At 35.1% G+C, this 26,840-nt stretch overlaps 2 protein-coding genes across 3 annotated transcripts in view; one reads left to right on the forward strand and one right to left on the reverse strand.

The window, feature by feature from the left end:
• Positions 1-192: 192 nt before the first annotated feature.
• Positions 193-6,758, forward strand: LOC311096115 (catechol-O-methyltransferase domain containing 1). 2 transcript variants are annotated; one of them, XM_084135085.1, is made up of 7 exons: positions 193-328; positions 1,800-1,930; positions 2,481-2,586; positions 2,661-2,779; positions 5,153-5,207; positions 6,091-6,224; positions 6,393-6,758. In XM_084135085.1, the coding sequence occupies exons 2-7, from the start codon at positions 1,826-1,828 to the stop codon at positions 6,543-6,545; spliced, it is 672 nt and encodes a 223-aa protein (XP_083991211.1). In that variant the 5' UTR covers positions 193-328; positions 1,800-1,825; the 3' UTR covers positions 6,546-6,758. The 2 variants fall into 2 exon arrangements, with proteins under 2 accessions (XP_083991211.1, XP_083991210.1); XM_084135084.1 differs by lacking the exon at positions 193-328 and adding an exon at positions 929-1,103.
• A 4,057-nt stretch (positions 6,759-10,815) lies between these two features.
• LOC311096273 (sterile alpha motif domain containing 8) overlaps positions 10,816-26,840 on the reverse strand; it is a 28,569-nt gene continuing 12,544 nt past the window's right edge. The window contains exons 5-16 of the mRNA XM_084135340.1: positions 25,008-25,125; positions 23,858-24,008; positions 22,112-22,414; positions 19,526-19,669; positions 16,175-16,246; positions 16,021-16,070; positions 15,673-15,825; positions 14,457-14,509; positions 14,039-14,266; positions 13,156-13,306; positions 12,582-12,639; positions 10,816-11,596 (exon numbers count right to left, since the gene is read on the reverse strand). Of these exons, the coding sequence (XP_083991466.1) occupies positions 11,505-11,596; positions 12,582-12,639; positions 13,156-13,306; positions 14,039-14,266; positions 14,457-14,509; positions 15,673-15,825; positions 16,021-16,070; positions 16,175-16,246; positions 19,526-19,669; positions 22,112-22,414; positions 23,858-24,008; positions 25,008-25,125 (1,573 nt within the window). The 3' untranslated portion in view covers positions 10,816-11,504. The remainder of the gene's footprint in view (positions 11,597-12,581; positions 12,640-13,155; positions 13,307-14,038; positions 14,267-14,456; positions 14,510-15,672; positions 15,826-16,020; positions 16,071-16,174; positions 16,247-19,525; positions 19,670-22,111; positions 22,415-23,857; positions 24,009-25,007; positions 25,126-26,840) is intronic.

Below are 26,840 nucleotides of genomic sequence, written 5' to 3' on the forward strand. Positions count from 1 at the left end.
ATACATTAAAGCTTTACAAGTTTAATGGCCTCAGAGTTTAATTAAGAACATTAACCTTCATCATTAGGAGAATTATTAGATATATTTTAAATGCAATGTAAAAAAATGCACTAAAATGAAAACAGAGATTTTAAAACTTGACTGTTCATTCATTTATCAAAGCTTTGCTCTCAAACAATGGGATTGTGTCATGTTTAATATTCATGATTGGTCATTAAAGCGGACAATCTCCACCCCCCAAAACTGGAGCCATTTTACAGAAGAAAACGAGGACACCATCATCATCCTCATCTCCAGCAGAGAAGAAACCACATAATACTGAGTTACAGTGAGTTATAGCCTTTCATATCTGAATACTGTCCGTCGAGCTGCATTTCACTGCACATAATCGATGATACTTTGTTTATGCACTCATGCATGTGTCGAATAATGAACTTCACTTATTTTATCAATGCATCAGGTTTTGTAACGCATATTTAACGCGATGTATGACCCGTCAGAAGCGCATCAGCATTGCATTATTATTGTTTACTTGTGTTTATTTGACTACAAGCGTCACAAAGGGGAAAAACGCATTTTAAACTTTATACTAGGGAGAAAATAACAGTACATTAAAATAATGCATTCTTACACACGACGGCTGGCTGTCAATACATTAAACGCTTTTAATAATATTACAAATAATAAATGGAGAATATCCGCGTGTCTGTCATGTGATCTGGATGGCGCTCGTGTCGTAATTCTCCGAGTATAAGCGCAACCAGAAACCAGTAAGGTTTACTTACATTATACAAATACACCTCTTTGCATAACTTAATCCTCGTATTACTCAAAAATCATGTTCCATCTTAAACTTTTCCTAATCTTACGAGAACACTCGCATATTACTCATTCAGTACAAGCCCGTTCAGCCGAGCTCATATACTGTGTTTTACGGTACCTGAGTTCATGTGTGTCTGTTGCTTCACGCTCACCTCAGTCAGATGTAAAGAACTTCAGTTGGAGAGCTGTATTAATAATAATGTCATCTCATAATTTATCCAGAGAAGCGCTTATAGGCTCAGCGATGCTGGGATCGATTTTTATAGCGGGATATTATGTGGGTAAGGAAACCATAGAACTTAACTAAAGCTGAAGTCAATCGTGTGTAACTTTCCGGAAGTTCGTGTACTTCGATTCAAGAAGCCGCAATTAAAGGCACAGCACCCAATTAATTTAAATAAAACGAACCAATACATTTTCAAATCTGCCTGTGAAAAATTAATATCATGTGTTGACTTTTTCCCCTAATCTTTTGTAATAAAAGATAAATTTCTTCTATAAAACACTTTTTTTTAAAGACTTCCCATGATAATGCATACAATAACGAAGTATAACTGCATTGTTTTATTGAATAGAAAACCTTAAAAAAGTAAAAAAAAAAGTAAAAAAAAAAAAAAAAAAAGAAACTACACAAAAAAGTTGGAGCCCAAATAATCAAAAATGCTGGTTTATAAATATCTTTAAGGATTTTGATACGACGAGTCCAAAAACAGCTTTCATGTTGTAAAAAATGAATATTATTATTTAAAAAAATTGCATGTGTAATTGCACAAAATACTGAGGTGTTTCAGCGAAAACCAACCTGCTCATAAATGCAAATATCACAATTGTTAACTTTAAAAAAAAAGAAAGAAAAGAAAGAAATCGCACATGGAAAAAGATTAAAACAAGGTGTTGTCTTATGAAATGTACACTAGTGTAAATAACACACAGTATAGCCAAAAGTAATTTCTTTCTCTGATTTCTTCTCTCTAAAGGCAAACGCAAATCTAAATTCTTCAGAATGTCGTCGGGCAAAAGTCACGTGGGTAGGAAAGATGATCCAGTGATGCAGTACCTGCTGAACAACTCCCTGCGGGAACATCCGGCTCTCAAAAAACTCCGGCTGGTAAAACTCCTCCTGCTTCTTCTTCTCATCATGACGACCGTCTCGCCCTAAAAACACACAGATGTCCATAGAAAATCAATAGGGCTCAAAACTGCATAAATGCATTCTAGGTTTAAAGGGATAGTTCGCCCAAAAATGAAAATGAACCCATGATTTACTCACCCTCAAGCCATCCTCGGTGTATATGACATTCTTCGGTTACACTTTATTTTAAGGTGTTATTGTTACATTATAATTATATATTTAAGCACTGAGTAATATTAAGCAACTACATGTACTTACTATAGGGTTATGGTAGGATTAGGTTGAGGGTTAGTTGCATGTAATTATGCATAATTTACTGTTATTACTATGGTAAGTACATGCATATGTAACAAGGACACTGTAAAATAAAGTGTTACCCATTCTTCTTTCAGATGAAAAGCATGAACTATCCCTTTAATATGCATTATTAAAAAAGTAAATACAAAGGTATCACTACTAATAGATGTTTAAGAGTAATTAACATGCTTTTGAATTGTTGTGTTTAATGAACATCTCACAACTGTAGAAAACCATGGAGCACGAGCTGAACGGGATCATGGTGGCCTGCGAACAGGCGCAGTTCATGGCAAATTTAGCCCGATTAATCAAAGCGGAGAAAGCCATTGAAATCGGTATGTGCGTTTCAGAAATACTGTGTGAAACACTGTACGTGTGCTGAACTCAAAGAGTGTGTGTGTGTGTTCAGGTGTGTATACGGGCTATAACGCCATGAGCATCGCTCTCACTCTTCCTGAAGACGGGAAACTGATCGCTTGTGACGTCAACGAGGACTTCATCAACATCGGCAGACCCTTCTGGAAGCTGGTGAGTTACTCAAGAGCGGCGTAGTCAAACTCAACATCAAACTGACCCCTAATGCCCTTTTCACAAGACGTAAAAAGTCTCTGATGTCCCCAGAGTGTGTGTGTGAAGTTTTAGCTCAAAATACCCCACAGATATTTCTATATAGCATGTTAAAGTTGTCACTTTTTGAGGGTGAGCAAAAACACACCATTTGTGTGTGTCCCTTTAAATGCAAATGAGCCGCTGCTCCCGGCACAGTGGGCGGAGCTACAACAGCTCGTGTCCTTTTACCTCGCACACACATGCACTGAAAATTTCTAAAACTTTTAGCCTTTTATGTTCAAACCGGAGTCAGACAATGATGGAGAGACTCAAGAAGAAGTGACAACATGTAGAAGCAACAGGACATTTCTGAATGGTTAGTTGATGAATTTATGAAGCTTATGTGTAGTTATCTTCTAGTCAATGATTAGCATATTCTGTCATGATAATCTATAAATCGTGTTCAGGGGGCGGGGTTTATGTAAATTATAGGGTTAGTGATGTCACTAACCCGGGAGGAATGTGGTGTAGTCTCTACCAGCCGTTTGTTGTAGTCCTTAAAAAGCGATTTCTTTAAAAGCAAATATCTCCCTTTGCTTTGAACTTTGAGCGTTGTAACTTTGCAGATGTTGTTTATGCTCAAACAGCAACATTACACACTAACTAAAGTTAGAAAAGTCAAATCATAATCAACCACCCCTCGTGTTCATTCCTGGTCTTATTGAGCTTGAAGCAACTTTCATTTTTTCCACATTTGTTGAAACGATTGAGTGTTTCCAGTCACATGATGGTCCACTGTACTGTTCATAAACTACAAGACAATATTAATAACTATCCTAGTAACATCTGACAGGTTAATAAAGATAATTGTTTTCGTGTTTTGTTACTTTCAAAGTTATAAGGGAACCAGTAATATCATATGAGACGAGATAAGCTAAGCCGTCAGTTGTAGTTTACTTTTCATTTGTATGTTTATCTTTATTCATTTAGTTTTATTTGTTATGTTTTACACTTATATGGATGTATGATTATATGTATGTGTGTATAATACAATAAAAATGTATTGTATTATTGAATTGAAAACCTTTCACGTAAAAAAAAAAGAAGAGAAACTACACAAAAAAGTTGGAGCCCAAATAATAATAATAAAAAAGCTGGTTTATTACTTCTTAGGATTTTAATACGACAAGCCCCAAAAGCCCCAGCTTTCATGTTGTAAATAATATATATTTATATATTTTTTAAATTATATGTGTAATTGCACAAAATACTGAGGTGTTTCAGTGACAATAAAACTGCTCATTAATGCAAACATCACAATTTTATATTGAAATTGGAAATAGTTAAATAATAATAGCAAAAAATTGCACATGGAATTGAAAAATAATAATAATAAACTTTGTTGTATTATTTTATTTTAATACTGTGAAGCTGCTTTGATACAATCTGTATTGTGAAAAGCGCTATACAAATATACTTGATTTGATTTGATTTGATTAATAATCTCCAAGCAAGTAACTGAGGTATTTTAGTGACAATAAAACTGCTCATTAATGCAAACATCACAATTTTATGTTGAAATTGTGAATAAATAATAATAATGGTTCCCAGTTCATAAAAAGCAAAAATAAAGCTTTTAAAAAAACTCACTATATAGAGCCATTTTTAATCAAATCAAATCAAATCAAATCAAGTATATTTGTATAGCGCTTTTCACAATACAGATTGTATCAAAGCAGCTTCACAGTATTAAAATAAAATAATACAACAAAGTTTGTTTCTAGTGGAATTTATTGATTGATAGAATAAAATTAAATATCCCCAAAATATCCCCAACTGAGCAAGCCAAAGGTTTTTTAATAATAAAACCCGCTTCTATAAAGTTCATATTTGCTGTAATGAAGTGTTCAAGCCTGTTTAACCAGGAAGAGTCTGCACAGGGAAATTTTCCACAATCCCTTAAACTGTTTAATATTGGAGCGCATGTTAATAAAGTTTATCTGTTCTTATATCAGAGACCATAAACCTCTACCATCGCCTTTATGTGGGTTAATATTTAAACTTAAGAGACTTTTAACACAGTTAATAAGTTACAATGTTTAACCCCAGTTTGCTCTAATGGATAGTCACTCTAATTTATATTTCTATTAGCTTTGTATGTTTATTAATTGACCGTTTATGATTCTCAGTGAATCGCTCTCTGCACCACACTGTTGTTTTAGGAGTAAACACATTTCTCATGAAGGTTTTGGATCTCTAGGTTCGTGTATGTGAGATCAGACTCGCCGCTTTGAGACTTCAGTTCATTAACATTATAATCCTGTATTTAATAATGTTCTGGAATCTTCTCAGGCTGGCGTTGAGCAGAAGATCGACGTGCGTCTGAAGCCGGCGCTGCAAACTCTCGGTAAGATCTGGATTTATTCAAGCGTTGTGAAATTCTTCTCATCTGAATCACCTTTAGACTACATTCACATCGCATGATTTCTGACACACTTCTGGGTTTTTGTGGATGAACAACAAAAAAAAGGGGGGAAAGTGAATGTAGAGTAGAATCATTGAGATGCCATTGTAGATTTTACTAATATTTTTTTATTTCCCATTTTATTTTTAGTTACAGTTTTAATATTTTTTTATATATATATATATATATATATATATATATATATATATATATATATATATATATATATATATATATATTTTTTTTTTTTTTTTTTTTTTTTTTATTTTTTTTTTTTTTTTTTCTATTTAGTTTTTTTATTCATTTTATTCCAGTTTGAGTTATTTTTGTACATCAAGTTAAACTAAATGAAAATTGATGCTTTGGAAACTTTTGATGTTTTTGGTACCGAAAATGGTTTTAGTTCTATAATATATGTTTTAAGCATCTCTATTTTGTGACTTCAGATTGGAATTAATTTGACATGCATCGTAATTGCACACAATTTACCCTTATAAAATAATAGTACAATCTGAAGTATTTACATAGTAAAGTGCAAACATTAGGTCTCCTATGATGTGAGGTTTGCTTTGAACAGTGACGTCCTGAGACGTTTCAGTAACATAACAAATTAAATCATATTAAATATGAAATTTGCTGAGGATGTTATTTACATTTACATTTTGTCCAAAGCGACTTACAATTTAGGACTAATTTAGGACAAAATAACTAAGTTATGATGAACATGCATGTGGACGACCTCGAAACTAAACTGATTTGAGCAGAACTGGGATTTGCAGTGTGATTATGGACTTTGATAATGTTTTCTTCTGTTTTTTGTCATTAGATGAGCTTGTGGCTGCAGGTCAAGCAGAGACGTTTGATTTTGTCTTCATTGACGCTGATAAAGTCAACTACGACAACTACTATGAGAAGTCCCTGCAGCTGGTCAGGAAAGGAGGAATAATCGCTATAGATAATGTGAGTGATCACGCCTGTTCATAATAACAGCTTCTGGAATAACTTTATACTTTCAACTCCTGAGAGAATTAACACTTACTCAAGGAATATTTCCGGCAAAATAAAAAAGTCATGATTTGAGATGTGTCTGTTAGCGGAGGGCTGAATGACAGTGCTGTTCTCCTTCAGGTCCTGTGGAGTGGTCGAGTGGTGAACCCAGAAGAGGGCGACGTCGACTCCATCAGCATCGATAAGCTGAACAAGAAGCTCCACCGAGACGTCCGGGTCAATCTGAGCATGCTCCCTGTGGGCGACGGCCTGACGCTAGCGTTCAAGATCTAACACGGACCAACATTACACACTGAAGAAACCATCTGTAATCATTCATTGATGTTGCTTGATTGAGGATATGCACTGTAATAATTGAAGTCTGACCATATAAATATGAAGTTTTTATATTCGACTATTCATAATGCCAACTATTGATTGTCACTGATTTTTTTTTAATGCACAATGTATTTGTGGTATAAAATTTTAATAAACAAAATTACGGCACTGGAATCTGTAATATAAAAAAAAACCCAGTTTGAATATCATTATTTTAATCCTTAATTTTATAAAACAATAAAAAAAAAAAAAGGTCTAAGCAAAGAGTTTTTAGTAAATTATGTATTTTGTCAGTTTTAGTTTTTTAATGTCTATAGATTTCATTCATTTCTTTTCAGTATTAGTTAATGTCTGACAAAAACAATAAAATTACTCAAATTTAAGTTTGTTTATATTTTAGTACATCAAGTTAAACGTACAGTATGGCATTTTTCTCCACTAGGGGTCGCTAACCTCTTTACAATAACAAAGGCGTAGTTTGATGACGCAACATTTGCTAAGAATTATGGATCTTGTCGTCAACGTCAAGCCGACCGATCTAATAATGTTTATGGATGACTGAATACATCGATGCTTTTATCATGACTGTGATATGAAGCAGTTCGGGATTGCTAAGAGACAGCTATCAGCTCCACACGCGACGCGAGTCCCGCGGATATAAAAGGAATATGGACATTTCATTCTACCGAACTACACACAGAATTACTACTCACAGGTCAGTTTATTAGACAAATTAAACTTGTGAGGTAACGCAGCGCTGTTTCACTTGGTCTAACATTACACTATCACACTAAACTGCATTTAAATGTGTTGAAATGTATGTGTTAGTTTGTCTGTATGAGACTAGCAGTAAACTAGATCAACATTAGAATAACATACAGATCATATTCTGACATTTTATCATTGTTGAACTATATAACATTGATTAGTTTTATGTAAATGTGCTCACCTGTTTAATAAAGTACATGTAGGAGCGGTCTAAGTCTCGGACGTGGAGCTCTCGTTTATATACTGTCTATGGGAGCTCTCGGCATCTCGAAAACACCGCGCTGATATTGATTCTCGTTTTAGTTCTCATTTTTTATCCAAAGTCTGCTTGCCATGGTCCATAATGTTTGAACGAAACAACAACAGCGTGCAGATAGACATTGCAAACTACAAAGTTGTCCGCGTCAGTCGCTTTGGTTACTATCAGAGGGCTCTGGTTCATAGCTCTGGTTGCCATGGCAGCACGAGCGGTAACCAGGGACAGCGCGGATATGACGGCATTGACGGCGACAAAACGGAAATAAAGAAACGGGACGTTTCTCGAATTAAATTACAAATTTCTCCAGGCTTGAAAGTTGTTGGAAACAGTCGGGATAATGTAAGTACACAACTAAAAAAAATATATAACATAGATATAGTGATTTTTGCTATTTTTAAAGCAAAAAAGTTACATATTGTGCCTTTAAAGGTGCACTGTCACGTTTGGCCCTCTAGCGGTTAAAAAACAAAACTGCATGCATTCGTCTCTGATTTGATATGATTCTACTGCTGCTTTACCCATTAGACAACTATAATGAAATGATCTTCACAACAGATAATGCTTTACAGTGAACTCTGTCAGAGAGCTACACATGACGGTTTATCTGTTCAATAAAACACCTTAGGCCTAGTCTCCTGAGTCCTGTTGAGTAATAAAAACACCATCTCTGTGTCGCTTTTACAACATTTCAAATCCCTCAGTTCTCGTCATCTCCTAAAGCCAATATAATGTTGATTCTTGTTTTATTACCAGCCGACTCTCCTCTGTTCGTTTGTTTTAAACTGGTGATTCTCCGGAGGTTGGAGGTTGGAGATTTAGCGGCTCTATAACCCTATTCGGACGGGATTAACTTTACCAGGGTAGATGGAGTAATGTAAATGTTACCACAGGATGTCTAGGCCAGTTCGCACGAGATAAGAGATCTCAGTAAAACTAGCAGAAGTGGGAGAGTTTGTGTATCACGTGCGCAAACACATAACCAATATAAAACAGTTATGTACAGTTGAATGATGTATTAATTAACTTCAGATTGGATTGTGTTGGTAATAGGCACTTAGCTAACGCTAAACGATGTTTCGTGCCTCTAACAAGTGCTGTCGATCTTCTCTCTGATCTGATGGTGTGTGTGAAACACTTGAGTTTTGCCACAGACTCGTCCCAGCGTCTCGAACACAACTGATGCTTCTTCAAGCGTCTCCATACTTGAAATATCGTGGAAAACTACTTTTAAACTGGAAATTATTTACAGCGGGTCTATTCGCACGGGATTAGTATCACCTGAGGGAATTTTTCCGGACCTTTTTACTGAAGGTAAAAGTCGCTGTAATCTTTACTGACATTGTCCGTCATGATCACTGAGATGCACATTCAGACGGGACTAAAATCACTGAGAAGCTCTGGTGATTATTACTCTACCCCTCCTCTCCATGTGACACTAGTCCCGTCCGAATAGGGCTTATATGTCAATGTTTCTCGCTTGTTCAGAAAACGTACCCCTGCCACTCCTACATCAGACATGCTGAAAGCAGCCAGAGCAACTTTACTCTGTTTATGGCTATGAAAAGACACGCACGTTATGATGCAATTTCCCGCCAAAACCATCCCGTCAATTAACAACTTACCATTGTGAATCAGGGTAAGAGCAGAGAATGTCTAATAAGGCGAGAAGTTTCACTTCCGGCTTTTGAACTGGTTGCAGTTCCACTCTGATTCCACATGAGGGCGCTCACAGGACGAGTTCAGAATGAATGGAGGTCTATGGCGCTATACACATCAAAATCCACTTTTCTCAGGATATAATTTTTTGTCTAGTAATTTGAATGTTGTATTCGAAAGGATATGCAAAGAAATTACACACTGCTGGGTGTTAGATGTTTTAGAGTCACTTATTTGCTTTAAAAAGTCTTTTAAAGTGTCAATGACGTCATACACATCGTACGACCAGAGATACTGCTTTACGGCAATCCTTCAGTCACTTTGGTGCTTTCGCGCTCTGCACTTTCTTTTCACTCGAGGCATCGACAACACGGCTGATACAGGTAAATACACGTGCTAGAAGAGTTTTTGTTTTGTTTGTTTCTGGTCCCGCTTCGGATGCCACGATGCCATCAAGCGGTATCTCTGGTCGTAATCAGTCCTTCACTGACCAATCAGCGTTCATTATCAGAATGCTAGCGTGTTATGGGCAACAACAACTCAACCTGTAAGAAATCAAAATGACATAAGTACTCGTTCATTCAACTTTCGACCTATAACCCATGTTGAACTTGCAAAACCTACAATCAAATCTGAGATTTCTCAACGGCAATCGGGTGAAAGAGACACATTTAGCCGTCTAGCCCCATAGACTCCCATTCATTCTGCACTCATGGGCGATCGCCCCCAGTGGAACTCTGGTGGAACTACAACCACAATTCGGTACAATTAGGACTTAATAGGGAGTGGGCAGGCTCTCCGTAGACGGAAGAATTGGAAGTTTTGGAAGAAACATTGATGTATTGACTCATTTATATTTTGAACAACATTAGAAATGTTGCCATATCAAGTTGCTAAATTAACGGGTTTTTTTATATTTTATTTTAGTTAAAGGAATAGTTCATTTTAAAATGAAAATTCTGTCATCATATACTCACCCTCATGTTGTTTCAAACCTGTATGAATGTCTTTCTTCTGCTGAACAGAAAGGAAGATATTTAGAAGAATGTCAGTAACCAGGCAGTTTCTGGGTCTCATTGACTTCCATAGTATATTTTTTTCCTACTATGGAAGTCAATGGGACCCAAAAACTGCCTGGTTACTGACATTCTTCTAAATATCTTCCTTTCTGTTCAGCAGAAGAAAGAAATTCATACAGGTTTGAAACAACATGAGGGTGAGTATATGATGACAGAATTTTCATTTTAAAATGAACTATTCCTTTAACGCTCCATTTCAAGCAATAAACGTTTGTTTTCATGGTTTTGTCTATAACAAATCCAGAAATATTTTGAAATTCACCTACATTTTATAAAGGTTATAAAGTGTGACCATTCAGGTTGGCATGAATCATAAAATAATCATACAATTTGAGATTAAGTTAAACAAACAAAACAATTCCAGTTGTAGGACTTTATTGCAAAGGTTGACATACACAAGGGTGTGATTGTGCGGTTCAGCAGGGAAACGCGCCGGTCGCCCTCACAAGTGTTTCTGGAGAGAGTGTGTAGAGATAACAGCTTCAGCTCTCCGGACATCTCACCAGAGAACCTGTTCAAACATAATCAAGCCTGAACACAGAGAGAGAAGAACTACCACAACAGCCACGGCAGAAATCAGCAAAGCGTCTGAACAGCAGCTTCAAGTGCAAATCATCATTTACATTCAAAAGAACAGTAAAGGAAAAGATCAGGCCAAAATTAGACTTCTGCCAATATTTACAGGGCGAGTGTTTTGAGCATCTTGTGAAGCTTTATGCAGCTTTTTCTACACAACAACAGTTATTGAAGCTCCAAAAAGTCATTCATTTTCAGAATATATTTATGTTGCTCACACAAAGATATCATAAGACTTTGTATTATTTTATATTGAGTTTTTAATTATTTTTTTTTAGCTTGACAGTCATGATCATTTAGTTGTCTAGAAAACAGCTGCATAAAGATTTGTCAAAAGATTTCATAAAGCAGCATAAAGGTTTGCAACAACATGAGAAAGAGTAAATAATAAATTAATTTTTTTGGTGAACTATTCCTCCTAATAAAAATCACCCGTACAGAAAAGCACACACAGATTGAAAGCGCTGGTTTGGAGAGAAATATCGACCGTGCAAATAAATAAGAGACGACGGTTAGGTGTGTGTGACAGTCGTCTGTGTGAGGAGATGTGAGACTCTTCAGAGACACACACACACACTACGCCTCCAGTTCCATTCCCAGACCCAGTTTATGACCTCCAGCGTTAATGCTCTTTCCATCCACCAGAGCGGAGAGCGTCAGCTTCACTCCTGGACACACACACACACACACACGTCAGCACGCAAGCGACACATGGGACAAACTCATGAAAAACTCATGTCCGGCTCACATTTATCCCAAAATCAAAAGAGAAGAAATTAGAAGTCATATTCTGTACAAAAACTTCATTATTTAGATTTTGGGGTCATGCTTCATTTAATGAGATTTACCCAGATATACATTTCAGCGCTCATGTTGCATATATAGAATATGACAGGAACACTGTCAGTATTAAAGCACTGCATGCCTGCGGGTTACAATAATGCTGCACTACTGCTTATTAGAAAAAAAAAAAAAAGAAAAAAAAATTAACACCAAAATAAAAATTAAATTAAATAAAACAACATTTTATACACAACAAAAAAATAATACAAAATAAAATGAGTTAAAAAAAAAAAAGATACACAACAAAAATAAAACAAAATTAAATTAAATACCAAACATTTTATACAAAAATAATTACTAAATAAAATATTAAAACAAACCATTTTACACAAAATAAAATATAATAAAACAAAATAAAATAAAAATATTTTAAAACTAAAAAATAATAAAATAAAAAATAAAATTAGTTAAATAAATAAAAATATACACAACAAAAATAAAATAAAACATCAAACATTTTACACAAAACAAAAAAATACTAAAAATATTAAAAACTATTTTACACACACACAAAAAAAAATTATATATATATATATATATATATATATATATATATATATATATATATATATATATATATATTTTTTTTTTTTAAACAAAAAATTAAATTAAATTAAAAATTAAAACTAAATATTTTATACTAAATAAAATAAAAATAGAATAAAACAATTTAACAAAAAAAGAAAGAAAGAAAACAAAATCAAAGAAAAAGCATTTTTTACAAAACAAAAGAAAATCTGGATGGAGCGATTCGTATAACACACTCATATACATACACTCTCTCTCTCACACACACACACACACACACACCTGGTCTGAGGGTCTGAGTGTAGCCGATCCCAACCATGCTGGAATTATTGACTTTAGCCTGAGAGGAAAACACAGATGCTGTTAAATGACTGAAGCATCTCACTCTTAGTCAGATTCATGATTCCTGTAGTCCAACAAAGCAATCTGAGCACATAGAGCTGGGCAACTGTATATAATCACAATATATACTGTTATTTTCCATTAGTTATTTGGAGAAAGCCATTTATATACTGTAAATAATTTATTTATAAATCAAATAAACAAAATTAACAAAAGTAGAGTCATTTGTAATGTTCGTAAGGTGAAACTAAATTAACAGTGAGTTCAAATTGGGAAATATCTCCCACAAGTGATCGAAATCATAAACACAGGCTTATATATATTAACAATGAGGAAAGCTGTGAAGAAGCTGCAGCACACGTCAGACACGAGTGGAGCGATGCAACAACAAAAACTTGATCGCTCTTATTATAATGAACAGCTGTCTACACTAGAAGTGCCCATCATGGACAGTAATCTCTAGTGAAGCCCAGATTATGTGAGCGTGAGTTTTGATTGGCTCAGAGTAACTCACACTGATGGACGAGCTGGAGTCCAGCATGTATTTGGCTGCGATGCCGAAGCGTGTGCTGCTGTTCCCCGCGGTCCAGGACAGATTCACTGCCGTCTCCAGGTCATCGTTCACTTTCTGATAAATAGAGCCGCCAAACTCTGTCCCGTCATTCCTACGACAAACACAAACACAATCATCCTGCAGTTTTACACACAGAAACAGATCAGTTGCTGCATCATAGTTTTGAGTATTTATACATGTTTCAAATCAACATAAACACTGTGATAAATACACATTAAAAAATAAAATATATACACATACATATAAATATATATATATATACATATTAAAATTATTCTAAATAGTCATTAATAATAAATAATAATAATGATTATTATTATTATTATTATCATCATCATCGTTAATATTTATTTTTTACAATTATAATAGTTTACATTTTTTATAATAATGTTATTTATGACTTAATTATATTTAATAAATACATCAAATAAAAATATTTGTATTTATTAATCTATTATATTTATAAAATTATTCTAAATAATTATTAATTATAATAATGGTTTACAAATAATAATAATGTTATTTATTACTTATAAATAATAATAATTATATTTAAGTAATTTAATATATAATAAGTAAATATAAATAGTTTTTATTATTATTATTTAGTAAATATATTTAGTTATTAATCATAAATATTATTTTTCGTTATTCCTAAAATTATTATGAATAATTATTTATTAATTGTAAATAATAATAATAATAATAATTGATATGTAATATGAATATGTATGTATTACGTATTATATTACATATGTATTATATGATTATTATGTATATGATTATTAAATAAATAATAATGAATTGCTAAAGCAGAACGTACACATTAGTATGCAGCTGGAAGTCTCCGGTCTTGTATCCGATTGCAAAGTTGCTGCGAGTCATTTTGGATTTGGCGGTGTCAAAGGTCATCTGGTAGCCGGCGAGCCAGCCCTCGAAGCCCAGCACAGCCGCCCCGTGCAGCGCAGGACCAGCGAAGTCAAAGTCCACGTCACAGCCCACGTTCAGGTATTCACGCTTATAGGCCGACTTCACCTTGCCACTCTTCTTGCTGTTATAATAACACAAATAAACGTTACAATCACCTCATCTAAAGCTCACGATGCTCAAGTCACCTTTGACACCATTAGCTTTTGGCTTACTTAGTTGGAGACATTTCATTTGAAACAATCTGAATTGTAAAAGCGCTATATATAAATAAAGGTGACTTGACTTAAGATGTGGCATTTAAGTCATCGTACCCAGTGTTGGGTGAGAAGGTCGTGTCAAAGGTCAGCTTCAGTCCTTTGGTGATCTGTGAAACAAAAAATATGATTATTAGAGCTGCACAATATATTGAAACGCCTGCTAAGCTCTGCGTCTGATCGTCTGGGTGAAAGAAACGTGCTTGTATTCTACAGGATGAGACCTTTCCAGTGATATCTTACACATCTGAACTGTGCGATGTTTTCACAGATTCATATTACTGTTATTATAAAAGGATATCAATGAAATTGTGAAAAGAGATTTGTAATTTGTAAGCAGCATTTGTAATCCAGGTTCTAAGCTTTTAAATGACACTTGATTTGGATTTTATATTTGCGAATCAGCTAGACACTCCAGCTGAAAGGGTTAAACGTAGAAAGTGAAATAATCTATAAAATAATGGTTAAATAATATGCAAAGAGTGATTTCTAGCAGAAGATTTTTACTTTTTTTTTTTACTATAAAATTTTTAGGGCTGTGAAACGATTAATCGCATCCAAAATAAAAGTTTGTGTTCACATATTATATATGTTTGTACTGTGCATAATTATTTTGTATACATAAATACACACACATGTATGTATACATTTAATTTGTATTAATAAATATTATATATATATATATATATATATATATATATATATATATATATATATATATATATATATATATATATATAAATAAATAAATAACACATTTTTCTAAAATATATACATGCATGTGTGTGTATTTATATATACAAAATAAGTATGAACAGTACAAACATATATAATATGTGAACACAAACTTGGATGCGATTAATCGTTTCACAGCCCTAAAAATGTTACTATAAAAACACAAACTATCAATCAAATGTTTGGAATATTTAAAGATTTTAAAAATGTCTTTAAAGAAGTTTCTCATGGTCACATTGATAATAATCATAAATGTTTCTTGAGCAGCAAATCATCATATTATACTGATTTCTGAAGGATCATGTGACACTGAAGACTGGAGTAATGATGCTGAAAATTCAGCTTTGATCACAGGAATAAATTACACTTTACTGTATATTCACATAGAAAACAGCTATTTTAAATTGTAATAATATTTCACTGTTTTTACTGTATTTTATCAGCCTTGGTGAGCAGAAGAAATTTTCAAAATTTTCTTAATAATTCCAAACTTTTGACTGGTTAAATAAAGGTTAAATAAATAAAATAAAATCTGCACCTGGTCCTCGACGGTGATCTCCGTGCCCAGCGTATTGTCCGTGTTCCACTTCTCCGTGAAGGTCAACCCGTACTCGGCCCATTTATACTTGGTCTCCAGGTTCCCACTGACCTTGTTTGAGTCCATGTTAGACGTGCCACATGTTTTAAACTCCTAATGAGGGAAAAAAAGAGACAATATTGTATTACACAACAACCTGCATGACCTAAATGATAAGGTCAGGTAAGGTCATTCATTTAGATTTTGCTTTAAAATAACGATTATGGATGAATTGTGCACAGAAAGACCAGAAAATGTGAATTAATAACATAAATAGAGTTAATTCTGACTTTTTGCTTGAGCACGTACCACTCCGTTAGCAGACTTGGTTTTGACATCAAGCTTCACCATTCCAAAACCTTTTCCGTTCAAAAAGACACACGAGAAAATATGATACAATATGCATGTTTAGAATAAATAAATAAATAAATGTTTGCACAGCCGAGGAAGTAAAGAGCGTTACCGTAGCCTTTATTGAAGACATCCTTTGCAGCCTTTCCAAGGTCTGCGTATGCTGGAGGAACAGCCATTTTATCTGAAAACATGATGGAAAACAATGATTTGTGTGATATTAGTGGTGTTTTTTTTTTCTCACACCGTGTCCTAACTACACGCGACGCACGATAAAAGGTTCTTCTCCATGTTAATCAGAGTGTTTGTCCTATCCAGCCGCGACGGCGACACCCGACGATTCTATTTTAGAAACGGTTTCTATTTTTCTGCGACGTCGCGCTGGAACAACAAACACAAAGTGTGTCAATGATAATCTCAGGTGCTGTTTATGTGCTTTATTTAAATGTTAAAAGCGTGTCATGTGACTCTGAATATCATTTAGTGCTCCAGCTTTGAAGCTGTAAAAGCAACAATGGATAATTCACCTCAGATCTTGAAATTAAACAAATGGAAACAAGAACGTTCAAACTGTGAACAAACAAGTGTATTCTTTGACAAAGATTGTTTTAGTAACTCAGCCTATGTATTTTTAATAATGTTTAAATAGTGTAATATTTGTGAATTTGATTATGTAGCGACTGATCCATTTTCTTGCGAGTGCCGTCGAGAATCGAGATTACTCTCTGGTGCAGCGAGACTCCGCCAACACACTGTTCTGATTGACTGACTCCGCCCACACGCTGTTCTGATTGGCTGACTCCACCCACACACTGTTCTGATTGGCTGACTCCGCCCACACCCTGTTCTGATTGGCTGACTCTGCCCACATGCTGTCCTGATTGGCTGTGGGTTTTGATTGATTTTTTCGCATCTCGCAGTCACGTCGCATCTAGTGTGGACAGACAAATTATTGGTCGCTGGAATCTTATCGCATTGCGTCTGGTTAGGACCAAGCGGCAACATTCTAATCTGAAAAATGAAGCCTACCCGGAAGTGCGAAAAACTGCAATACATCGAAAATTTTTCGATAGGTTCCGAGTGCCTGACAACTGTGAGGGGGGTGAATTTTTTTCTAAGTCGTTAGTTTAGATCGTATTTAGATCTAAAATGTATGACAAATAAGGGCGTGGTTAACTTTGATTGACAGGTGATAACGAGCATAGGCTGCGCCAAAATATAATACTACTGTTTCTGTATCATGAAATGTAGTTTTAAGAGTTTTTCAGGTGAGAATGTAGTTGTTTAAAGCTCAAATCTGTGGTTTATTTATAAAGATTTATGAAAATTTTATCCAGGTTGTGAGATCCAGCGATGTCTGGGCGCTCGGCGCTCATGTACCCCGCCTGGAACAGCCTTTCCTCGGCTAGTCGTTCTGGCGTTTGCCGCTGACTCTGGCGTCTCTGTAGTGGTTAAACATGAGATATAATTCGTCTTGTGTATATCTAATGGGCGATTTTTGGTCTCGTGAATCTATAATTTGTTAGGATTTCCCAAGATTTTCCAAGATGGCGTCGCCCATACCCCCCATAAACGGCTTCAAAACCGTTCTTGGGTGTCTATGGGTGACGTCACAGATGCTTTGTCCATATTTTTTACAGTCTATGGTTAGGACACGGTGTCATGCTGAGTGTTAGTGATGTGATGAAACCTCTAGCACAAGGTTTTAAAGTGCCTTTATTATGCTACTTTAAAGGTTCCTAATGTTATTTTAGAGTCTCCAACAACATGTTTGCATGCATTCAAACTCAAAAACACTTTACATTTCTCATAATAATCATTGCAGCATCAGCTCTTTTCTCTCAGTGTCTGAAACGCTTCGTCTGCAGATTCAGTCTCTCTAAACCCCGCCTCTCTGAACGCTGCTCTGCTCTGATTGGTCAGACGGCTCAGTCTGCTGTGATTGGTCGGAATCGAAGCGCTCATTATCATATCTGAATCTCAGCTCTTGATCACAGTGATACGAACAGTGACGATGGCGTGGGTTTTACCGTATCAATCTCAGAAAACAGCGTCTTCTCCACATGAACAACACGAACCAAACTCTTCCAGTCTCAGATACACTACAGTGTTTGAGGGCGGAGCTTAGAGACGCTGTTCAGCCAAGACCAGAGGCTGGCATTAGGCAAATTAGATACAAACCTATGCAGATTCAGCAGGAAGTGAGACTGGAATTACTGACGACTCGTTTCAGGCAGTTCAGAATCCATTTATCTTTGAAACTTTGCAGACCTTTTACATTCACAAACGGCTCTATTACACACTGCATGAAAGGTTACGTCCGAAAAAGGCCTGATATAGGAGCACGTGTGTGTGTCGTCCTGCAACATTTGTGCTCCAGACATCAACGATTCCTCAAATCATGTGTTGTTGAGGAACTGAATAGGAAGTGAAACAGCTAAAAAAAACTCGTTGGATCATGTGGTGAGAGTTTCATTATGAATCCTCTGAGATCAGGTGTGGTCAGAGTAAACACACACACACACCTTCCAGTATCAGGACAGAACGAACAAACCCTGCAGGAATATGCTGTACTCACAAAGAATCCCACAATGCAATGCGTCCAAAAGTCCCTTCCATTTCCAGAATGTCGTTCATTTTACTGAATTATTTTATCAATCATCATAGCATTAAATTAAGACATTTCTACACAAAACTGAATTCAAATACCAACAATTAAACAATTTGACAAAATTACAGCATCATATTATAAAAACATACAAGTGTCTGGACTTCATTAACTCAGTCAAACCGAACTCAAGAAAATATCAATAATTATCATCAATGAATTTTGATGCTCCATTATAAACTATAAAACAGAAACATTTTTATTAGGTTTTATTAGGTAAAACAGCACTAGAGGACAATAATCAAACTAGGCAAAATGTCTGCTGTCACTAATTTTCTTGATAATTATATTGAATTTTAATATAAATAAATTTTAATATAATTAAATTTGAATAAAAAAATAAATATATATTTTAAATAGACTACGTCTGACTTTGACCCTATATTCTAAATGTATTATTATTGTCCATATGCCCATGTTTATTTGTTACACGTACAAAAGAAATGCAGGTAAAAGTAATTTCTGATAGAAATTATTTATTTATATAAGCTATAGAAGAAAAAAATAATCACAAAAATATTAAGAGATTAACTTAATAGCAAAGTTCAATTTTATAGAGATAAACATATACGCACTAAGCCGGTCTGGCTCGAAACCAGCATATAAATTAAAAACAAAATCCGCCGGTCATCCGTCACTCTCTGACCGGACCGAACCGAGCCTGGCCTGGAGGAGCGCAGGGTTTCGGTCCGAACCTTCCTGATCAATCGTGATGTTCATTTTAAAGCCCAGCCAGCCTCACATGAACCTCAAACACAGAGACAGGAGAGTTTTAAAGGCTTAAACTGCACTAACCAGAGAATGCAGGTCGAACCTGTGCAGCAGAACCGGGCCGCGGCTCACCGGCGACAGATGAAGGAGACTCGAGTAACGCTAATGCTAATGCTAACACAACAGCAGCATCAGGACCTCTGAGACCTGCCGCGCATAATGCCTGACCTAAATTACAGCTTCAGTAGCATAGATTTATAAACATAGATCTCCGTTAGTGTTTAATATATAATTTTCTGATATTTCTTTTATATTCTAAATGTATTAATGTTCTTATTTATGTCATTAAAAGCGTAAAATAACGGCAAATCTTCTGCTAACAGTCATTTTCTGACGATATTAACAACTGGACACAAAGGGCACTTTTCTGAATTTGTAAATTTTATTAATGATGGCAGACAAACAAATCTAGACCATCCCGAATCTCACTTGTATCCACCAGAACACAATATTCCGCTTTTTTCAGCCTTAACAAAAGTCCATAAGAGGCTGAATGACATTTTCAAGCACTTCACAGTGAAATAATCTACAGATGAACAGCAGATACTCTTGTTAAGCAGCGTTTAAACCATTTTAAAATTAAGTATATTAAATATATGGCGAGTCAGACGATGAAAACAGCAAACGATGTACCTCATCCCCAATGTTTTCAGTAATTTGCTTATTTTTTTAATGCTTTCGATTTAGTGTTACATGCTGCAAAGAAGGGAAATGTCAAGAGACGTTTAAAACAGATAACATTATAATACCACTATTGAATCATAATTCTTTATCTCCACAAAACACACACACGAGGTCACTCAATCCTCTGTGCTCAAAGAGATCTATAAATACACCAAATTAAAATCCTAATGACCTAACACGGAAAACCTCATCAAAACTAGCCCTGATTACGATGAAACACAGTTCACTTCGTTAAGACATGAGATAAGACGAGCACAGCGAGATTCTTCTGCTTTACCATCAGTCACGTACTTGTTTGTAAACGTTCAAAAAGTAACAAATACCCTCATAAACAGTAAATCTGAAAATAAATCCGAGCATCAATGACAAAAAACGTTTGTATAAAGACTAAGACACGTACCATTGGCAACTGGAATGATGCAGTTAGAAAACTAACTAAGTTTGGCAAGATTTACTTTTCAAAACACTCATTAAAATTGGGGAAAATGTACAGTAACAACGACAAAACCAAGAGTGAATCTCACAAAACCTGTCAGGAACATGTCCAGGTCATACTTTACTTTTAAAATAATACAGATTACATTTGTAAAATATCAGTAACACTTTACAATAAGGTTTATTAGTTAATGTATTAATGTATTAATCTTTGTTCATGTTAGTTAATAAAAATACAGCTGTTGATTGTTTGTTCATGTTAGTTCACAGTGCATTAACTAATGTTAACAAATACAACCTTTGATTTTAATAACGTATTAGTAAATGTTGAAATTAATATTAACTAAGATTAATAAATGCTGAAGAAGTATTGTTCATTCTTAGTTCATATTAACTAATGAACTTTATTGTAAAGTGTTATCTTGCAATGTTTGTTGTCTTGATTTTAATTCATGTTGTTAAAAATAATTGCATTACAGTACCTTTTAAAAACCTCATTAGAATATCCATTGAAAAGTACAAAATAATAATAAATAATAGCAAAACAATGTCATAATGCAAAAATAAGCAATAAAAAAACAAAATTATATAAATTAATATTTTTCATAAAATAAATGTATATACAAACTTTTTAGCATAAATTATATTTTTTTTCTTTATGCAAAAAAGTGTGTATAAATAATATATATATATATATATATATATATATATATATATATATATATATATATATATATATATATATATATATATATATATATATATATATATATTTATTTACTTAATGAATTTTCTTTTTATTTATATAACAATTATTGTGTGTGTGTGTATATATATATATCAAATGTTTTTTTGTGAAATATGACCTTGCCATATTCTGTGAGATTCCCTCAAATACAGGTGTGTCTTAAACAGTATTTTCATTTCTACACAGATACTAATACTGCCAAAATAAAATCCGCACTATGAAAATAGCAAAAAATAAATGGCAATAAGACCTATGCAACAATCATAGTAGAATTAAAACCATACGGTTTCACACAAAGATCTTTACAGAGCGTTAAGATGTTCAATATTGCTTCAAAGGTTGATCATGTCAGTTCCTTTAAATGTTGAAATGTCTTTGGGAGAAATGAGGAATTTACATCATCAAGCGTCTACTATTATGAAACTAGGGGAAATGAATACTGCCGATTAATGCAAACCATTTTAAGAGGCCTGAAAGTTTCCCTGTCAGCGGGAAAAGCCAGACTTCTAGAGTTCCAGTTAGTAGTTTTAGTGTCTGACATGAAATGAAAGAATGAACTGATTTCTCATTCCCATAATGGAGAAATGAGCCGTTATCCACAGTAATGGCCACATAGATCCCTTTAAAGCCCGACATCTACTGGGGAGAACGCGGTGTTGATGATGTGCTGTTTAATGGAGTCGGGTTTGGCCTCCTCTACATCATGGCAACGCAAGAATCACAGTACAGATGTGTGTGTCGTCAGCGTATGAGGCGTTTGAGGAGCGTGGGTCGGGTGAAGGGCCAGCAGTATTCGTTCGGCACGGGTCCGTTGACGTTGCACTCGAAGAAGGAGAACATGGGGAACCAGATGCGTGCGCGGCGGCTCTGCTGGTACGCGCGCGTGTTGGCCAGCGTGTGGTAGTACAGGAAGAGTCTGGTGGTGATGTAGAACGCGATGAAGACGTCGATGGAGTAATGCTCGTGAGCCGCCAGGATGAAGAAGATGCCGAACAGGTTCAGGACCCACGACAGCGTGTGGATGAAGTTCCAGCTGCGCGGCGTGTCTGTGAAGAGAGAGAGAGAGAGAGAGAGAGAGAGAGAGAGAGAGAGAGAGAGAGAGAGAGAGAGGGAGAGGGAGAGGGAGAGGGAGAGGGAGAGGGAGAGGAGAGAGAGAGAGAGAGAGAGAGAGAGAGAGAGAGAGAGAGAGAGAGAGAGAGAGAGAGAGAGAGAGAGAGAGAGAGAGAGAGAGAGAGAGAGAGAGAGAGAGAGAGAGAGAGAAAAAATAGACTGTAAAAGTTTATTTAAATAACACTTGCCTGACGGCTCATGTTACCGCTAACCCGGACGTCGAGGTCACTTCAGTGATTTGGGAAAAGCCCGTAAAAGTCCTGGCAGAAAGCGATGCATAAGGATGTAGTGTAACGACGAATTATTATTTTTTCCGAAGTGTTGACAACTTATAATTAACTAATAATTGTTGCAAACTGGTACTACCAACAAAATATGAGTGCATTCCTGGAACTGGGTGTCGTTACACTACATCCTTATCCATCGCTTTCTGCAGGACTTTTACAGGCTTTTCCCAAATCAGGGAAGTGACGTTGGTGTCCGGGTTAGCGGTAGCATGAGCCGTCAGGCAAGTGTTATTTAAATAAACTCCTGATGTACTTACAAACTTTCCAATGCCTCGTTTTATGAGTACAGAACCTATTTTGTACTACTGTAGAAGTTTGGTGCCATTCTGGGCATTATTAGTGGGGTAATTTACGAGATACATTCTAGGATCCATTAGCGCCTGCACTAAACCATCCGGCTGATATCTCTAAATAAGCTCTAACTTTAATAATGTTCGACCAAGAGAAAAACTGACACTGACACACTTGCCTGTCAGTTTCTCTGATGCATTTCCAAGATAAAAACATTGTCTTATATTCGGAACAATACGGTAATTCCTTAATATGAATTATTTTAGTATGAAGCATTTTACAAAAACTTTTCCATCAGACGGTTAAAATGTACAACTTATTGTTCTTTGTAGTTCTTTTGCACTTTAATCTGTATGAAACATTTGTTATACATTTTTGTGTATTGTTCTATTGTATTTATATATATATATATATATATATATATATATATATATATATATATATATATATATATAAATATATATTATATATATATATATATATATATATATATATATATATATATATATATATATATATATATATATATATATATATATAAAGCACTTTATAAATAAGGGCGATTTGACTTGTATTTAAATGTTCAGAGGTCTTTTTGTTATATGAAAATAGTTGTTAAACCTGTTAGGAGGACAAGCAAGTCCTCCGTGATATAAGCTTCAGCAATTATTGTGATATGAAAATTTAATGCCGTCACATGCCTACTCCACAGAAAACAAACAGGAATCAAAGGGTGTGTGTGTGTGAGTGAGTGAGTGAGTGTGTGTGTGTGTGTGTGTGTGTGTGTGTGTGTACACTTACATTCTGTGAGAAAGAAGTTGAGCATGGTGATGACGACGGTGTGTCCGCTGAACATGTAATCTCCACACGTCTGGACTCCAGTGAGAGTCATTCCAAACCCACTCCATATGGCCACCGCACGCTGAAGCTTCGCCCACATGTCCCCGTATATCTGACACACACACACACACACACACACACACACAGAGAGAGAGAGAGAGAGAGAGAGATGAATAAATACATATGGAAAGAACCATACTAATACAGAGATTTGGGAAAATTTCTTCATTTTCAATAGAGTTTGCAGGGAACGTTAATGGTGTGATAGTCTAATAAGCATAAGAACAGCATTACAGCAAATATTCTATTTTTATCTATACTTTTTGGTATTGAATGAACAATACATTTAATCAACATTTCTTGTCCGGTTCATTCACTCCTTAAAAAAAAAAAAAAAAAGTTACACTTTATTTTAAGGTGCCCTTGTTAGTGTAATTATACATGTACTTATTATAGGGTTAGGCTTTGGTTGAGGGTTAGTTGCATGTAATTATGCATAATTTATATTATTACTACAGTAAGTATATACAGCACTGTGCAAAAGTCTTAGGCATGTTAATGCTTGAAGAAACCTTCCTGCAAAGCTCCCTGAAAAACTATGCGCAAGATTTGCAGTTTTAAAAGTATTTTTTTCTCTAAACATGCACCAATGCTGTTTTCCATATATTGTAATCAACTGGTAATGATTACTTCAATGAGCTCAAAGTTTCTGCCTTAAATTACTACATTGTTAGCGAACTGCATGATCTGTAAATGTGCATCGCTGAAATATTGCAGATCTATCACTCGTAATGCAGACACAAGCCTTTTCTGAAAAGCTGCTTTGAAACGATATGTAATTGTGAAAAGTGCTATACAAAGAAATAATAAATTGAATTAAGCATTTTGGTGTTGAATGAACCATATACGTTTACTCAACATTTCTCACATCTTGGATGGAGCTTGTCACAATTTACATTTATGCATTTGGTAGGTGCTTCTATCCAAAGTGATTTACGTCGCATTCAAGAAACACAAACATCGAATCATTCACACGATCACTGGGAGATGAACCCATGACCTCAGCGCTGATGAAAAGAGAATAACTGATTAAATCATAAAGTGTCTGTACCTTCCCAGTGCACTGCAGGTGTTGACCCGGCACAGACAGAGACGTCACAAACATAGTGACGCACCGCAGCATGAAGACCGTCCCCATCAGACTACACAACCGCCTCAACAGGATCGACCTGAAACACACACACACACACACACACACACGTGCAAGTGCGTCAGGGATAAAAGAGGATTCTCAGGGCCGTCGGGTGACGAGACACTGTCATGATTCAAGAGAAATGAGCTCATGTCTCTCAAAACACAATGTTTATTGTGCACAATTCCTTGGTGCATATTATTCTACAGGAGAAAATGTAACGAAATATAACGACTTTTCCAACTCTAAAATTACTTTATTTGGACCCAAAACTATGGAAGCCTGTGTCCGCCACAGAATAAAACATTTTAAAAGATAATTGCGACTTATCTCACAATTGCGAGTTTACATCTCGCAATTCTGACTTTATTTCTCAGAATTGCGTGAAATAAAGTCGCAATTGCGAGATATAAAGTCAGAATTGCGAGATATAAAGTCAGAATTGCGTGTTATAAAGTCAGAATTGCGAGATATAAAGTCAGAATTGCGTGAAATAAAGTCGCAATTGCGAGATATAAAGTCAGAATTGCGAGATATAAAGTCAGAATTGCGTGTTATAAAGTCAGAATTGCGTGAAATAAAGTCGCAATTGCGAGATATAAAGTCAGAATTGCGAGATATAAAGTCAGAATTGCGTGTTATAAAGTCAGAATTGCGAGATATAAAGTCAGAATTGCGTGAAATAAAGTCGCAATTGCGAGATATAAAGTCAGAATTGCGAGATATAAAGTCAGAATTGCGTGTTATAAAGTCAGAATTGCGAGATATAAAGTCAGAATTGCGTGAAATAAAGTCGCAATTGCGAGATATAAAGTCAGAATTGCGAGATATAAAGTCAGAATTGCGTGTTATAAAGTCAGAATTGCGTGAAATAAAGTCGCAATTGCGAGATATAAAGTCAGAATTGCGTGTTATAAAGTCAGAATTGCGAGATATAAAGTCAGAATTGCGTGAAATAAAGTCGCAATTGCGAGATATAAAGTCAGAATTGCGAGATATAAAGTCAGAATTGCGTGTTATAAAGTCAGAATTGCGAGATATAAAGTCAGAATTGCGAGATATAAAGTCAGAATTGCGAGATATAAAGTCAGAATTGCGTGATATAAAGTCAGAATTGCGAGATATAAAGTCAGAATTGCGTGTTATAAAGTCAGAATTGCGAGATATAAAGTCAGAATTGCGTGATATAAAGTCAGAATTGCGTGATATAAAGTCAGAATTGCGAGATATAAAGTCAGAATTGCGAGATATAAAGTCAGAATTGCGTGTTATAAAGTCAGAATTGCGAGATATAAAGTCAGAATTGCGAGATATAAAGTCAGAATTGCGAGATATAAAGTCAGAATTGCGTGTTATAAAGTCAGAATTGCGAGATATAAAGTCAGAATTGCGTGAAATAAAGTCAGAATTGCGAGATATAAAGTCAGAATTGCGTGTTATAAAGTCAGAATTGCGAGATATAAAGTCAGAATTGCGTGATATAGTCAGAATTGCGTGTTATAAAGTCAGAATTGCGAGATATAAAGTCAGAATTGCGTGATATAAAGTCAGAATTGCGAGATATAAAGTCAGAATTGCGTGTTATAAAGTCAGAATTGCGAGATATAAAGTCAGAATTGCGTGATATAAAGTCAGAATTGCGTGATATAAAGTCAGAATTGCGAGATATAAAGTCAGAATTGCGAGATATAAAGTCAGAATTGCGAGATATAAAGTCAGAATTGCGTGTTATAAAGTCAGAATTGCGAGATA

The sequence above is a fragment of the Abramis brama genome (assembly GCF_963993115.1).
Source record: "Abramis brama genome assembly, chromosome: 14".
Classification (NCBI taxonomy): Eukaryota; Metazoa; Chordata; class Actinopteri; order Cypriniformes; family Leuciscidae; genus Abramis; species Abramis brama.

What these genes read in the sequence shown, in the direction of transcription:
- LOC311096115 (XM_084135084.1), top strand. Translation starts at nt 1,022, where the DNA reads ATGTCATCTCATAATTTATCCAGAGAAGCGCTTATAGGCTCAGCGATG. An exon ending in GGAGAAAGCCATTGAAATCG is followed by an intron (nt 2,587 to 2,660) that starts GTATGTGCGTTT and finishes GTGTGTGTTCAG; the next exon opens with GTGTGTATACGGGCTATAAC. An exon ending in GAATAATCGCTATAGATAAT is followed by an intron (nt 6,225 to 6,392) that starts GTGAGTGATCAC and finishes GTTCTCCTTCAG; the next exon opens with GTCCTGTGGAGTGGTCGAGT.